The sequence below is a fragment of the Phalacrocorax aristotelis genome, chromosome 6 (assembly GCF_949628215.1).
Source record: "Phalacrocorax aristotelis chromosome 6, bGulAri2.1, whole genome shotgun sequence".
Lineage (NCBI taxonomy): Eukaryota > Metazoa > Chordata > Aves > Suliformes > Phalacrocoracidae > Phalacrocorax > Phalacrocorax aristotelis.
This window is the reverse complement of record NC_134281.1, coordinates 51,772,939-51,785,381: the sequence shown is the minus strand read 5'-3', so window position 1 is coordinate 51,785,381 and position 12,443 is coordinate 51,772,939. Positions and strand designations below refer to the sequence as shown.

Below are 12,443 nucleotides of genomic sequence, written 5' to 3'. Positions count from 1 at the left end.
GGTCTGTTGGTGGGAAGTTGTGGAACCCTCTGGTGACAGAAGGTAGAAGGACACAGGAGTATGATCGGACTTTTTTTGGTGCCCGTTTTTCTGGTTATTTTTGCAATCTTGGCTTGTGTGCAGGTCTCAGGAGAAGCACTGAGCCTTGAGCCGAGCAGAGCACCTGGCCATGACTCCCTGGAGGAGGCAGCTCTAGAGACAACCATACAGTCACTGCCATCCTCATCCTCTGAAAAGGGCAACAGCGAGAAATCACCATTGGTGACACCATCTGCAGCAAGCCTGGCTGACTCTGTAACACAGGGCAGGGAAGGTAGGAGCTGTGAATGTGGGCAGGATGTACCTCAGCCTCAGGAGCTTTTAAGGGAAGGGCCCTGTTTTGGCTGTGGCATATGAAACATGACTGCTACTGCTGTTCCAGTCCCTAAACATTAGAATTGGTGGTGTTGCACTGTTGGTCTCTTCCTTGCCAGGGTGCTGGTAATTCACTGCTTAACACTACCCAGGGTACTTGGCTGTGCTGCCACACTGATATCCCTAATGTCACAAAGTTCCTGGTGACTCCAGTAATGGCTGCGAGAACCCCGTTCCCCAGCACTGCCTCCCCATGGCAATCGCTGCCTGGTTGTCCTGTGGTGTAATGTTTCTCCAGCAGGTGGGTCATGTGAAGGGGCTTAGCAAGTGCTCTCATGATCAAACCCCTCTTCTCTTTGCAGGGTCCAGCAAGCAGCGTCCCAGCCGCGTGCAGAGCCTCGTGTCGAGCCAGGGCAGCATGGACTCTGACCACCTGGGTGAGTCGGCCAGGGCTGGGGTGACTGACAGCGTGCAGGCAGACACTGGCAGTGATGTGGTAGTGTGTGATCATGGGGAACTGTGTGCCTGGGCTGGGGTAACCCCTGAACCTGAGGACAGGGCTTGTGAATGGCTCTGGTCTCCTAGAGCCTGCTGTGCCCAGGGAGGAAGCTGGCTTGCCAGGCAGCCTGACACTGAAGTGAGGACACATTGCAGGTTACGATGGGGGAAGCAGCGACTCGGAGTATGAGGAGGCGCTAATGAGCGACCAGGAACCCAGGTGTCCCCTCATGCCGGATTTCTGGCTCATCATAAAAATCCAGCAGGACCGAGTGGAGGTCTATTACCACACACGGTAAGGAGGGTCCCACTGTCTGGCCATGGCTTCTCTGTCCCATGACCTTGTTGATACTCTGTCATCTCCAGACAGGATCTCCTTCCTGCCCTATGTGGGTGGGAGGCTGCAGGACTAGACTGGTGCTCTTTAAAGAGAAAGCAGCCACCCTTCCCCACTGTGTTCCTGCTCCAAGCACACAGGGACAGGCACTGTTCAGGTGCTCTGCTGACCCCTCTCTTCCCTTTCCTGTAAAGCAGCCTGAGTGTGGAGAAGGCAGCATCAGCAGAGACAGAAGAGGAGCAGCCAGGAGAGTGCCAGAGTCTAAACAAGGTGGTGGTGAAGAAGATCAGTGAAATCTGCAGGGTTGTCAATCAGGTAACAAATCTGCAGTGGGCAGAGGCAGAGCTGCCAGTCATGAGATGGCTTAGATGAGAAGGGACCTCTGGAGGTTTTCTGATTTGGGCCCAGCTCAGAGGAGAGCCAGGAGAGCCAGTTCAGCTGGTGGAGTCTCAGCTTGGGGGTCAAAGGAAAAGGGACTCAGTCCAGCCCTAAGCCCTTCTCAGTGCTGTCTTCTGTGGGCTGTGCAAGCAACAGAACCAATCTTTTCTTTGCAGCGCTTGCTGCTGCAGGACCTGCATGACAGCCATATATGCAACTCATTACTGGTGGCAGAAAGTGAAGAGGACATCTGGAAGAGTGAAACACCCTATACTTCATACAGGCAGCGTGTCATGCCCACAGACGGTATGAATATGCCCTTGGCCATGCCTCAGCGGCAGCGCCACTGTCTGCCCGCGGGTGACTAACAAGATGGTGACTTCCACACTACGGCCCCAGCTATGTCCTGTGTTCTTTGTAGATTACTCTGTAGAGGAGAGCTACCAGCCCCGGGACTACCTGGCTGCCACCATGCAGTTCATGCCAGGGCACTTCGCTTGTGATGTTGTGTGGAGCACACTCATCCATGTGCATTCGCGCCTCAAGATGGGCCCCAACATGGGAGTCTCACGAGGTGTGTACAGCCCAGGTTCCCCCTCATTTTGCGTGTCAAGAGTCTGGCTTCTGGCTGGATTGGCAAGCCAGAGGAGGGTGTGTGGGATAGCTAACGTCCCACGTTGCCCACAGCTATCCAGGCACTTCGCTCGGTGCTCAACGCCTTCTCTGTGGTGAACAGGAAGAATATGTTTGTCTACCAGGAACGTGCCACTAAATCTGTTTTCTACCTCCGGTAAGAAGCCAGCATGACTTGTTGGCCTGACCCTGCCCTGCTACATGTGTTACACCAGACTGAGAGCTCCTTGCGGCAGAAAGTGTCTGCTCAGCCTCAGGGACCCTGCTATGACCCAACCAGCAAATACCTGATTTTTGATGATTCAGTCAGCTTAAGCCAGGCCCCTCCTGCTTTCCCTGCGCTAAACCTTTACATGGGAGGGAAAAGGATGGTTTTTTTTCTGAGGGAGCCAGACAGCAATTTTTCCACAAGCTCCATATGGTAAGGAATAATCCCCAGAAAGTGCACAGGGGAGAGCAAGGAAGATGTGGATCTTCTGTGGAGGTATGGTCCTTGGGAATTGGGACTGACATGTCTTTCTCTTATATTCAGACTGACTGAAACAACCTACAGTGGAAAGGTGTGGGAAGCAGAGAGCGTCCTTAGTCCAGCATCTCGCTCGCTGGCACTGACACGCAGCCAGGAGCCCATTTACACTGAGGATCTAACGGTGAGTCTGCAGCTCTCTGGGAGTGGATATTGGTGCTGTTGGTCACAGGAGTGGAGGGAACTTAGTAGTTCCAGGAACCTGGATTTTGTGTAGGATAAAATTTATATTATAGATGTGTGGAGTGGGGCAGCAGTGGGTGGGTTCTGCCTGACCTTGCTGACAGCCCAAGGCAATGATGGATCTAGAATTCACAGGAAAACTGTTCACATGTGGCTGTTTCTGCTTCTCCAGGGTTCTCGTTCCTCTCTGGACTCAGGCTCGTGCCGTAGTGTGGACTCTACCCGCCCTGTGGGACAGGTAGACAGGCACATCCAGCTGATGGTCCATGGTGTTGCCCCAGCAGGTAAGTGTTACAGCACCTGGCAGCAGATGGACTGTGCTGGTGCAAAGCAGAGGAATAGAGTTTCAGTCCCTGCCCTCTTTGCTTTAGAAGAGCAGAGGAGGTATCTCCCTCCTGAACCAGCTGCTTTTCCTTACCCCAGAGCTGCTCTCCGTTGTGTCTGGATGGGAATGTGAGGAAAGAATCTATGGCCCACAGTGAAACCTCCTGCAGACTGGGTGGCTTATGCCGACTTTCCCTATGCAGGAGTGCATTTGTCTTTGCTTGCTGTACCAGCAGCCTTTTGTGATCATGTACAGGTAGAAAAAGATGCCTGAAGAAATTGATGGTGGGGAAAGGCATCTTCCTTGTGGAAAGTGATTGTGAGGGTGGCTCATCCTGAACAGGCAAGGAGGGGTGGCTATAGCCATTCTTACTGGATGGGGTGAAAAAGCTGCTTGTATCCCTGCTTACTTGTCAGGGCCTGAGATCACAGATGAGCTGGTGAAAGTGCTACGTAGACGCCTGGATGAGGCCACCCTGGATATCATCACTGTGATGCTGGTGCGGAACTGCAAGCTGACCCCAGCAGATGTGGAGGTACGTCACTGGCTTTCTACTCTGCTCACCCCAGAGCCCAAAACGTTTCCCTGCTTCTTGATCTGTCTCGGCCTCTCCTGCCCCAGGGCAGGGAAGGCCAGGGCAGTTTGCTGCATCCCGTTCCCTGCTCAGTGCTTGCCAGGCTAGTGTTCACCGAGGTGTATGCTGTGTGGGTGCCAGGGTAGGTGGCAGATCCCCTTTGCTGGGGTTTTCAGCACAGCAGGGCCTCCCTATGAATACCCCTGGAACATCTGCCCACCTCTGTCTCAGGGTGCTGTTTGTGGACCTGGGTTCCAACCACCACACTCTCCCTTCGCATAACCAGTTGGCATAATTTGGACCAGTATCAGAGCCCCAGGGTATTCTGCTAGTCTCAGCTGAGTTTCAAAGCCTTCTCTTTGCAGTTTATCCAGCCCCCTGGGACACCACCCACAGAGGTCCTGCAGTTCGCACTGCCACCCTCTGCCCTGCCTTGGCTGCATGCGGTGGCCTACTATCTGCGCCAGAACCTGCTCATCTTCCTGCACACCCCAAAGTACACTGACAGCAACGTGGAGCACCACTTCAAGGTGAGGAGGGCTGCGAGTTGGGGCAGCAGTCTGCCGAGCTTCTACCTGCTGCAGGGGGCATTTGTTGGGGCAGCTGAGTCATTATGTTCCTAGCTTTGCCATGTAGTGTCAGAGAGGAACTGACACTGAATACTGAAGTCTGGAGGAGTTTCACAGGACCGTGAGCAGTCAACAGTTCCTTTTCGGCCCAGTATAAACTTGGACAGGCCTTGCTTTGATACAAGTAGTCACTTGCTGCAAAAGCGGCAGCCACAAAGCTCATGCCCACAGTCTTTTCTCAGGAGCGTGGGAGAAGACCCCCTTGCAAAGCCGAGCTTGGCTACTTGCAAGGCTCCCTCAGATGTAAGGACCAAAACATCAGGGTTAATTAAAGTTTGGGAGCAGCTACCCACCGCCTCAGCATGGCCATAGCAAGCATAGAAGATGAGGCCAGATGCGTAGTGCTGTATAACCCTGCACAGAGCTGAAGGAGGGTCCTTCTGCCCAACAGTGGCCACGGCTGTGCTGGCAAGTGTTTTAAGTATGTCTGGATTGCTTGCTACAGGTCTGGGGATGAGCTTTGCACACCCATGGGCCTCTGCTTCCAGTTAAGGCAAATTCTCTAATCTCTGTCACTGTTCTTCCTTGCTCTCCTTAGCACTACTTCAACCACAGTGGGAGCATCCCTGACCAGGATCTCTATCTGTACAACAAGCCAGGTGGCCAAGGCACTGGTGGCAAAGGTACCACACTCAACTCATTTCTGAAACAGGATATGGGGCTGTGTATGGGAGAGCCGCTTCCCACACTGGAGAGGTCTGAGTGACTGAGGAGGGCCAGTGTTGGGGCAGTGTGTTCCTCCAATGGCTGGGAGGTGGACAGGGTGTGTGCCTGGGGGACTGCATGCCCTTGCATGTGTGGTGGAGTGAGCCAAGGCCTCCCACAGAGCAACTTGCTGAGCTTGGCCTGTTGCTGTAGGAAGGAGCTGTAGGTTGCAGTAGCTGTTGGGGCAAGGCACAGCGAGACCTCAGTAAGTGTGGGTTACAGAGGCTCATTGGGGCTGGAGCGGGGAGTAGGGACAATTTTTGCTGGAACCTTGCTGTCAAGGGGTAGCTGAATGCTGCGTGTAACTGAGCACGGGCTGTGGGGGCAATATCCTTGCTCTTTTCTCTGGACTGCTGGAGGAGGGATTGGATAGGGCCCATCCTGCACCAGGCTGTCATGTCGTGTTTTGTCCAGGCCATGTGGTCTGTCACTGGGCCATCATGTGTCTTGTGTCCCTAGTGCACCGTCTGAATGTTCTTCTGTTATGTAGGTACCATGTCGGACCTTGTGCAGCACCTCTTTCCACTCTCCCACTTCCAAGGTAGCACCTGTGGCTCCAAGTATTACTCTGGTTCACTTTCCCGTGTAGCTCCCTGGCCCCTCTGGTCCCTGCTGTTCTTGTTTTCCTTGTGTTGTGGCTTCAGCTCTGACTCCTCTGTGTGTTTGTGTATGTGTCCCCGTTTAGCTGAGCCGCCTCTTTCTTGCTGGCTGGACAAATGAGCAAACAGAACCTGCTGCCCTGAGATGGCAGATCTGCAGTCCCTGGCTGCTGAGGGTCCATGTGCTGCCCTGTTAGCTTGCAAGCAATGAACTCCAAAAGTCCTTCACCCCTTTTTCCCCCACAGGTCCAAACAGGTGTCTCCCTGAGGAAGATGGATCATGATGCTTCAGCCATGGTTTCATGCTCAGGGTGTAGCATCATCACTCTCCCAGTGGCTGTGTCCTGGGGTGGGGTATTCTCTTGCATGCCAAGGAGATAGAGTGGACAGGCACCACTGGACGTGTACTTTGTATTTCAGTGAGCCTGAGTCAGAGGGGGCTCAGAGTCCCTCACAGATGGGAGGGTAACAGTTACCTAGCACCCCACCTCTCTGCGGGATGCAACGGATGAGTATGTAGCCAAACTCCAGTGCTCTGGGCAGTAAGGTCCTTGGCAGCTCATGCTACCTTACCTCTTCCCTTAGACCCAGAGCTCAGGTCTTCAGTTTCTTACCTGTTTCTTACCTGTGATTTAGTAATTTCATTTCAGTTTCTCTGTGTTCCTGTAACAAGACTGGAAGCCCTGTTCCCTGCAGTGGGGAAGCTAGCCTTTCTGCTGGCGGGGCAGGGGCAGCCATCATCTCCACCCCAAGGGACTTACCCAGCTGCAGCATGTTGAGTGCTTGGCACTTGCTTGGCAAACCAGCTCTGTCTCCGGAAGCATGTGCCAGTGAGGTATCTGCTCCTGCAGCTGCTGACCTGGCCTGCTTGAAAGCACTGCCGTGGGTGTTCCCTCCCTAGAGCACATGTCCTGGCACGAGGACATGGAACGTTGTGCTTGGTTGTTGTCGTGTCCTCGCCTGAGACGGAGTGAAGCAAAACAGAGCTACAGGAATGGATATGATAGGGCAACCTGCCAGAGAGGGGGAGGCTAAAAAGGCTCAGTGTGGGAGTTTTTGTGGGAGAAGAAGAGGGGAATAACTGCATCTTATTCTGCAATTACCCGCATGAACATCCAATGTCATTCTGGTGGGCCCAGGGCTGACTGTCAAGCCAGACAGATGAGGATTTTGTACTCTCTACTGTTTAAAGAGAGAGAGTCTGCTTGAGAGAGCTCATACTCACTGTCAGGTAGGGCACATTTGCTTTTCTGGGTGAAGTCCTGGTCCCCTCTATCCTTGATATTGAGGAAATTATAAACTTCTGCGTTGTTTGCTGGATAAAGGGTTGTTCCTGTGCCTGTCTGGGGAGAAGACTTGTCAGGCCCTGCTGCAGAGCACCGCTGAGATAAGGCAGCTTCTGTACTTTTCTTCAAGTGGAGGGGTACTCATAGGCGTAGAATTCCCTTTCCTCAGTGTGAGTGCAAGTGAAGCTGCCCCCCTGCCTTGAAAGCCCACCTCTCTCCTTTGGGAGCAGCACTCTCCACCCCAGTCCCCTCTCCCTTGCATGTGGCATGTCTTAGAGGAAAGGTTGCTGCAGAGCTTACGCTTCACTAGGAATGATGAAGGCCAGGTGGTTGTGCTGCTGATTAAACCTGGGCACAGTCTGCCGGGGCTGGATTTGTCTCAGCACAGGGAGGGCACCCATCCTGCACACGGTGCTGTGGATCCAGTCAGGTGCAGTTTGGTTGCTTTGTGGCAGCGGAGCATGGTGTCACTCCCATCCTTGCTAGGATGGAGAAAGGCAGAGTATGGGCTCAGCAACGCTGTGAGGCTGAGGTGATTTGCATCCAGACACATCACTCTTTGGCAGCGTTGGGGCAACTTTACCATCCAGTCACCTGAGTGCTGGCTTAGTTGGTCAAGGGAAAGTGGGTGGGAGCATCTAGGGTTACAGTGTGGGATTTGGACCTCACAACTACATCCCTACTGCTGCTTCCCTGGTGCCCTGGCCAGCTAGCTGGGCCATGGGGAGAGAGTTCCTCTTTCCACTCTGGTCTGTAGCAGAGCTTCTCCCTCTGCGTGGCCCGGGGCACTCAGCACATGGGCTGTGGAGCAAGCACCATGCTGCTGCTCTGCACCTCTGAACTGTCCTGTTGTGAGTGTGTAGGACTCGGTGTAGGGAGGCTGCAGGCAGGACCTGAATTTTACTCTGCAGCAACTCCAGGCTAATAGTATGTGTCAACCTTCTTTGTCACCAGCCTTACTGGTAGGCGTATGTGGAGGAGGCGTCAAGATCAGGTCTTGTACAGTGGGGAGGGGGCCATAAGTGTAGTCCACAAAAAGGTGTCATCTATACAGCCTTCCTCTGCAGGGACTTGAGGTCCTTCATAGCCTGGAGAGGGCTGCTGGACAGTACTTGGGCTCTGTACTCTGTCCCTTAAGAGGATAGGGATGGTGAGCCCCATCCTGGATCTCTCTGCATAAAGGCCCTCCTGGAGCAAATGGAGATATTTTTGCCTTGCATGTGGGTCTGGACAACTCAGGAGGTTCCTGCAGGACAAGGCGAAAGCTGCTGTGATGCTGCAAGGAGTGACATTCTCGGGGTGATGGGGACACCTTGTGCCAAACACCATGCTTTGACCCTGGCTCACCACAGGCACAGTTAGCCTCTGCTCCCCTGGCTGCATCCCTTCCTGTGGGCCCTGCCTGCCACATGGCACTGTGCAACCCAAGTGGTGACACAACAGCCCCAGGTGTGGAGTGGCAGGCTGTAGGCAGGGCTTGTAGGGGTGCACCCAGTTCTGGACTGACGGAGGCTTTCTCGGGCTCTCCCCCACAGGAATCGCATGTATTGCACTGACGTTCGTGGATGAGCATGGCAGTCCCACCTCACTACTCCATGGGGAGAGGCCTGACCCTCTGAAGCTGCCTTTGTCCTCACCCATCGTGGGCCTGCTGCAGGACACCGACTTCGAAAGCCTCACTGCAGTCAGCAGGTACCAGCCAGAGGCTGGCACCCCACATTCAGGTAGGGAGTGAAACAGGCCACAAGCTGCCAATTCCCTGCTGCCTCTGCATCCCCTGGGTCACCTAGGAGGGCCAGCGAGCGTGGGAGTGCAGAGCCATACAGGACTGCCCTTTCCCCACAGAGCCCCGTGTGCTGGTGCGCCTGGATATCTGGGAGAAGGGCAACATCAGCCTGCTGCAGCTGTCGGAGAAGCTGCGTGGGGCCCTGCGCCACGCACTCTGCGATGCCGTCATGGAGTTCCTCGTGCTGCCAGCCCCACTCTGCGTGGAAGCTGCCTGTCCCCTGGGTGCTGTGGACCTGGAGGAGCTGAGCTCTGTGGGTGAGAGCCTGGCTGGGACAGCCACCCTGAGCCCCCAGCCAGCCTCACTCCTCCTGTCTACCCTGCGGGAGCTTGGCTGTGCTAGGGGAACTGGGGCTGAGGGGGCTGGGAGGGAGGAAGCCACTCTCCCCTCTGCAAGCTGCACTGTGTGATGTCTCAGGGAAGAAGCATTACAGAAATTAGGGTTGGAAGAGGTATTTAAAGATCTATCTGATCCCCAAGACTGAATCTACTTTGCTGGGTGTGCTGAGGGCTCTCTCCCTTCTCTCCAGCTAGGCTCTGGCCAGCCACAGTGAGGTGCACAGGGATACCAGCAGTGTCGCAGTGAGAGGCTCTGGAGAGTCTGATTTGCTCTGTCTCCACAGGAGGCCTAAGGAGGACCATGTCAGAGACCAAAGGCTTGGCCCTGACCACTACTGGGGCTGGCAGGAGCTGTCCTCCACCCTTGCACTTCACTTCTGCCCCTTCGTCCAGCTCCGGGGAGCCAGTGACACCCACGAGCAAGCTGGGACGCCGCAGCTTCTGGGACATGCTGGTAATGTTGTTGAGGGACCAGTGGGGAGCAGGGCCTGTAAGTCCTCATGGTTTATCAGGCCAGGAGGAACGGAGAGGAGGGATCTGGCTGGGGTCTGGAGGCTGGGCTGGTAGCAGGGGCTTCAAGATCAGGGCATTAGCTGGGCTGTGCATGTGCACAGCCTTAACTCACCTCCTTCTCTCTAGAGCAAGGCAGAGTCCTCAGAGCTGGGCAGCCCCAAAACTACTGACGACATTGTGCTGGAGAGACCAGAAGAGGCTCGCACAAGGCGGCGGCACAAAACTGAGAGCGTCAAGCAGCATCTGAGCCAAGATCGGGCCACAGCCACAGCTGAGCTGGAACAGGCACAGAGGCAAGCACAGCCTGCAGGCTGGGCAGCCAGGGTGTTGTTCCCCTGCATCTGTACAGCACTCTGCAGCCTGAAATCCTGCTGGCTCTGGCTGCACCTTAACCCTCTGGACCACATCACCTTGCCTTGCAGTTTCTCCCTTACACAGCCAGTTAGGGGAGCTGCCTTCCACACACAAAGGGTTGATTGTTATTGCTGGAGTGCTGCTGGGAACACTACTGGTTCTCCCTGCCAGAGATCCCTTCCCTGCATTGCAGGGCCCTGCGCAACACCTGACGCCCCTATGGCTACTGACCTAGAGGGACCAAGCTCAAGGGCTGTAACGACCCAAAAAGGGGGCTCCTTGGGATCTGTTCTGAAGCTGGGTGGGGAGAGACCATTGCACCTTTGTGCCTTTATTGCTGTTGACTTTGATCTGATATAACTGTGCTTCCCTTTCCTCTTCCCAGGCGCCGAGCTTGCCAGTTGGAAGAAGGGGATGTAGGTACCATGCACCCACTCTTCAATCAAACCTGCCAGCAGTGGATGGCATTCATGAACCACCTGGGTATGTATCTCAGGTCCCAGGTCCTCCAGATGGGCGGGGGATGGGCTTTCTCCGCAGAGTTCCAAGCCATCCACCTTCATCCCTTGCTGTTCTCTACCTAGTTACACCCCTGTCTCTCCCCATACCTCACCAGAATCCCATTGGTCTCAAGGCCAACATCAGCATTACAAAGATGTGGCAGGAGTCTGGGGATGTATCTCTGTGCACCTGAACAAACGTCCTAAGGCCTGTGGTTGTATCTGCCATGCTCCAAGTCCAGAGCTTGCAGTAGTGAAGGAACTCCCAGATGTAGCAGGGAGGGAGGATCTGAGCCTCTGCAGCATGCTCTGGGGCTCTGAAGCTGCATGGGAGACCCCTGCTCCTGCAGGGAGGGAGAGGAGGAGGGATGCCCTTCATATGGTTGGGTTTGGGTCTGTGTGGCTGCCCTGTTGCTGCTTTCTGGATACCTCTCACTTCAGTGTTCGTACATCCCCTCACACCTCCTGCTGGCAAGATAGAGCTGTCTTCCTCCTCTGATGAGGAGTAAGCCAGGGAACAAAGAATAAGTGAGGGAGTAAACTGCCATGGTCAGGGCATGCAGGGAGTTTGGTCCAGGTCCCACTTCAGGCCAGAGCCTGAAACCAGGGCTTATTTCAGTGTTTGTCTTCTCCTCCTCCATATAAAGTCCTTGTTTTCTGGCTCTGCCTGTCTCAGTCCCTGGCAAGGCAGGAACGTGGCCTGCTCTGGGCTCCCTTAGCCCTCTCCAGTTGCCCAGGCGTGCAGGGCTTGGCTCTGGGGCAGCTTGGTACCTTGTCCTACAGTACTTTTTCCATGCAGGGTGCCCATCGGTGCAGCAGTGGTCAGCAGAGATTGTGTCCCGCTTCCTCCTGTCCTCCATCCTGGTGGAAGTGGTGAGCCTGGTCACTACTCTGGCGAGTGACACCACTGTCAAGGTGTTTGAGCAGATCTGGTGAGTTACGCGGTTCGTAGGGAGCTGTTTGGCACCAGCAAATGCTCATCAGCTGTGCCAGCCTCTACTCCCATGGCTCTACTTGTCAGCTGCCTCTGGTGCTCTTCTTGGCAGCTACCATCGGAGCACCGCCTTCCTGCCCTATAAACCTGGCCAGAGCACCAGCCCTCGCCCTGCAGCCATCAGACACTTCATCCTGCTGGGACGTAACTTCCAGCAGTGGCGTTGCAGCACAGAACAGGGTGAGTGCCTAGCCAGGGTCCACAGGGCTGTGTGCCAGCGGCGCTTAGGGTGGGAGGTGTGTGAGCAGGGCTCCCGTCTTTGCTGGGACAAACGGCTTCTGCCTAGATGTGGGCACAGTTGGTTGGAGGTTGTCTGTTTTCAGCTCCTGAGACCTTTATTCTCAAATTTGCTTGTAACTGCTTATTTCAAGACAAGTTGAGCGGTACTGTGGCACAACGTTCTGTCGTGCCACCTTAATGGCATATGGGATGTAAGAGTGGGATGAACTGGTGTGAGGGTTGTAACTCTGGCAACTTCCAGCTCACAAAGGGCTCCAGCGTTTCGAGGCTATGGAATTCAGTTCAGCAGAGAGAGGCTCTGACCCAAGCCTTGTTGGACGAGACCTGGCACCTCGGCAAAGGTTCCTCTTCATGGAGATCATCGACAAAAAGGTAGCAATGATACCTGTGTGATGTTGTCTCCTGAAAGCCAAGCTGTTCCCAACTGGCCCAGGGCTAGAAAGAGAAGGAAGAGTGCCTCTGCAGGTCACCAACCTTCTGTAGGCAGGAGCCCTCCAAAGCAGCTGTGCAGGACATCTCTGCTCGTGCTGCAAGCAGAGCTGGGGATTGCCTGCAGCACCGTGGGGAGCATAGTGGGGGCAGAGCCCTCACTGTCTCTGACTTCAGCTGCCCCACTGTGGACTATAATTGTCCTTTTCCTCCCCGCAACAAGATCCACATCAGGCTGGGCACTTGTGCTGCCAGTGTGAGT

At 54.8% G+C, this 12,443-nt stretch overlaps 1 protein-coding gene across 6 annotated transcripts in view; it reads left to right on the top strand.

The window, feature by feature from the left end:
* The window catches only part of SZT2 (SZT2 subunit of KICSTOR complex), a 59,128-nt gene that overhangs the window by 32,214 nt on the left and 14,471 nt on the right, over window positions 1-12,443 (top strand). For 4 of the 6 annotated variants that reach the window (XM_075097862.1, XM_075097861.1, XM_075097859.1 and 1 more), the window contains exons 38-57: window positions 124-313; window positions 717-791; window positions 1,009-1,147; window positions 1,384-1,504; window positions 1,744-1,873; window positions 1,989-2,141; window positions 2,255-2,357; window positions 2,733-2,850; window positions 3,082-3,193; window positions 3,651-3,769; window positions 4,174-4,338; window positions 4,976-5,060; window positions 8,563-8,751; window positions 8,873-9,070; window positions 9,436-9,605; window positions 9,791-9,957; window positions 10,404-10,501; window positions 11,318-11,450; window positions 11,565-11,692; window positions 11,994-12,124. In XM_075097862.1, the coding sequence (XP_074953963.1) occupies window positions 124-313; window positions 717-791; window positions 1,009-1,147; window positions 1,384-1,504; window positions 1,744-1,873; window positions 1,989-2,141; window positions 2,255-2,357; window positions 2,733-2,850; window positions 3,082-3,193; window positions 3,651-3,769; window positions 4,174-4,338; window positions 4,976-5,060; window positions 8,563-8,751; window positions 8,873-9,070; window positions 9,436-9,605; window positions 9,791-9,957; window positions 10,404-10,501; window positions 11,318-11,450; window positions 11,565-11,692; window positions 11,994-12,124 (2,724 nt within the window). The remainder of the gene's footprint in view (window positions 1-123; window positions 314-716; window positions 792-1,008; window positions 1,148-1,383; window positions 1,505-1,743; window positions 1,874-1,988; window positions 2,142-2,254; window positions 2,358-2,732; window positions 2,851-3,081; window positions 3,194-3,650; window positions 3,770-4,173; window positions 4,339-4,975; window positions 5,061-8,562; window positions 8,752-8,872; window positions 9,071-9,435; window positions 9,606-9,790; window positions 9,958-10,403; window positions 10,502-11,317; window positions 11,451-11,564; window positions 11,693-11,993; window positions 12,125-12,443) is intronic. The other 2 variants (XM_075097863.1, XM_075097860.1) reach the window with 1 other exon arrangement.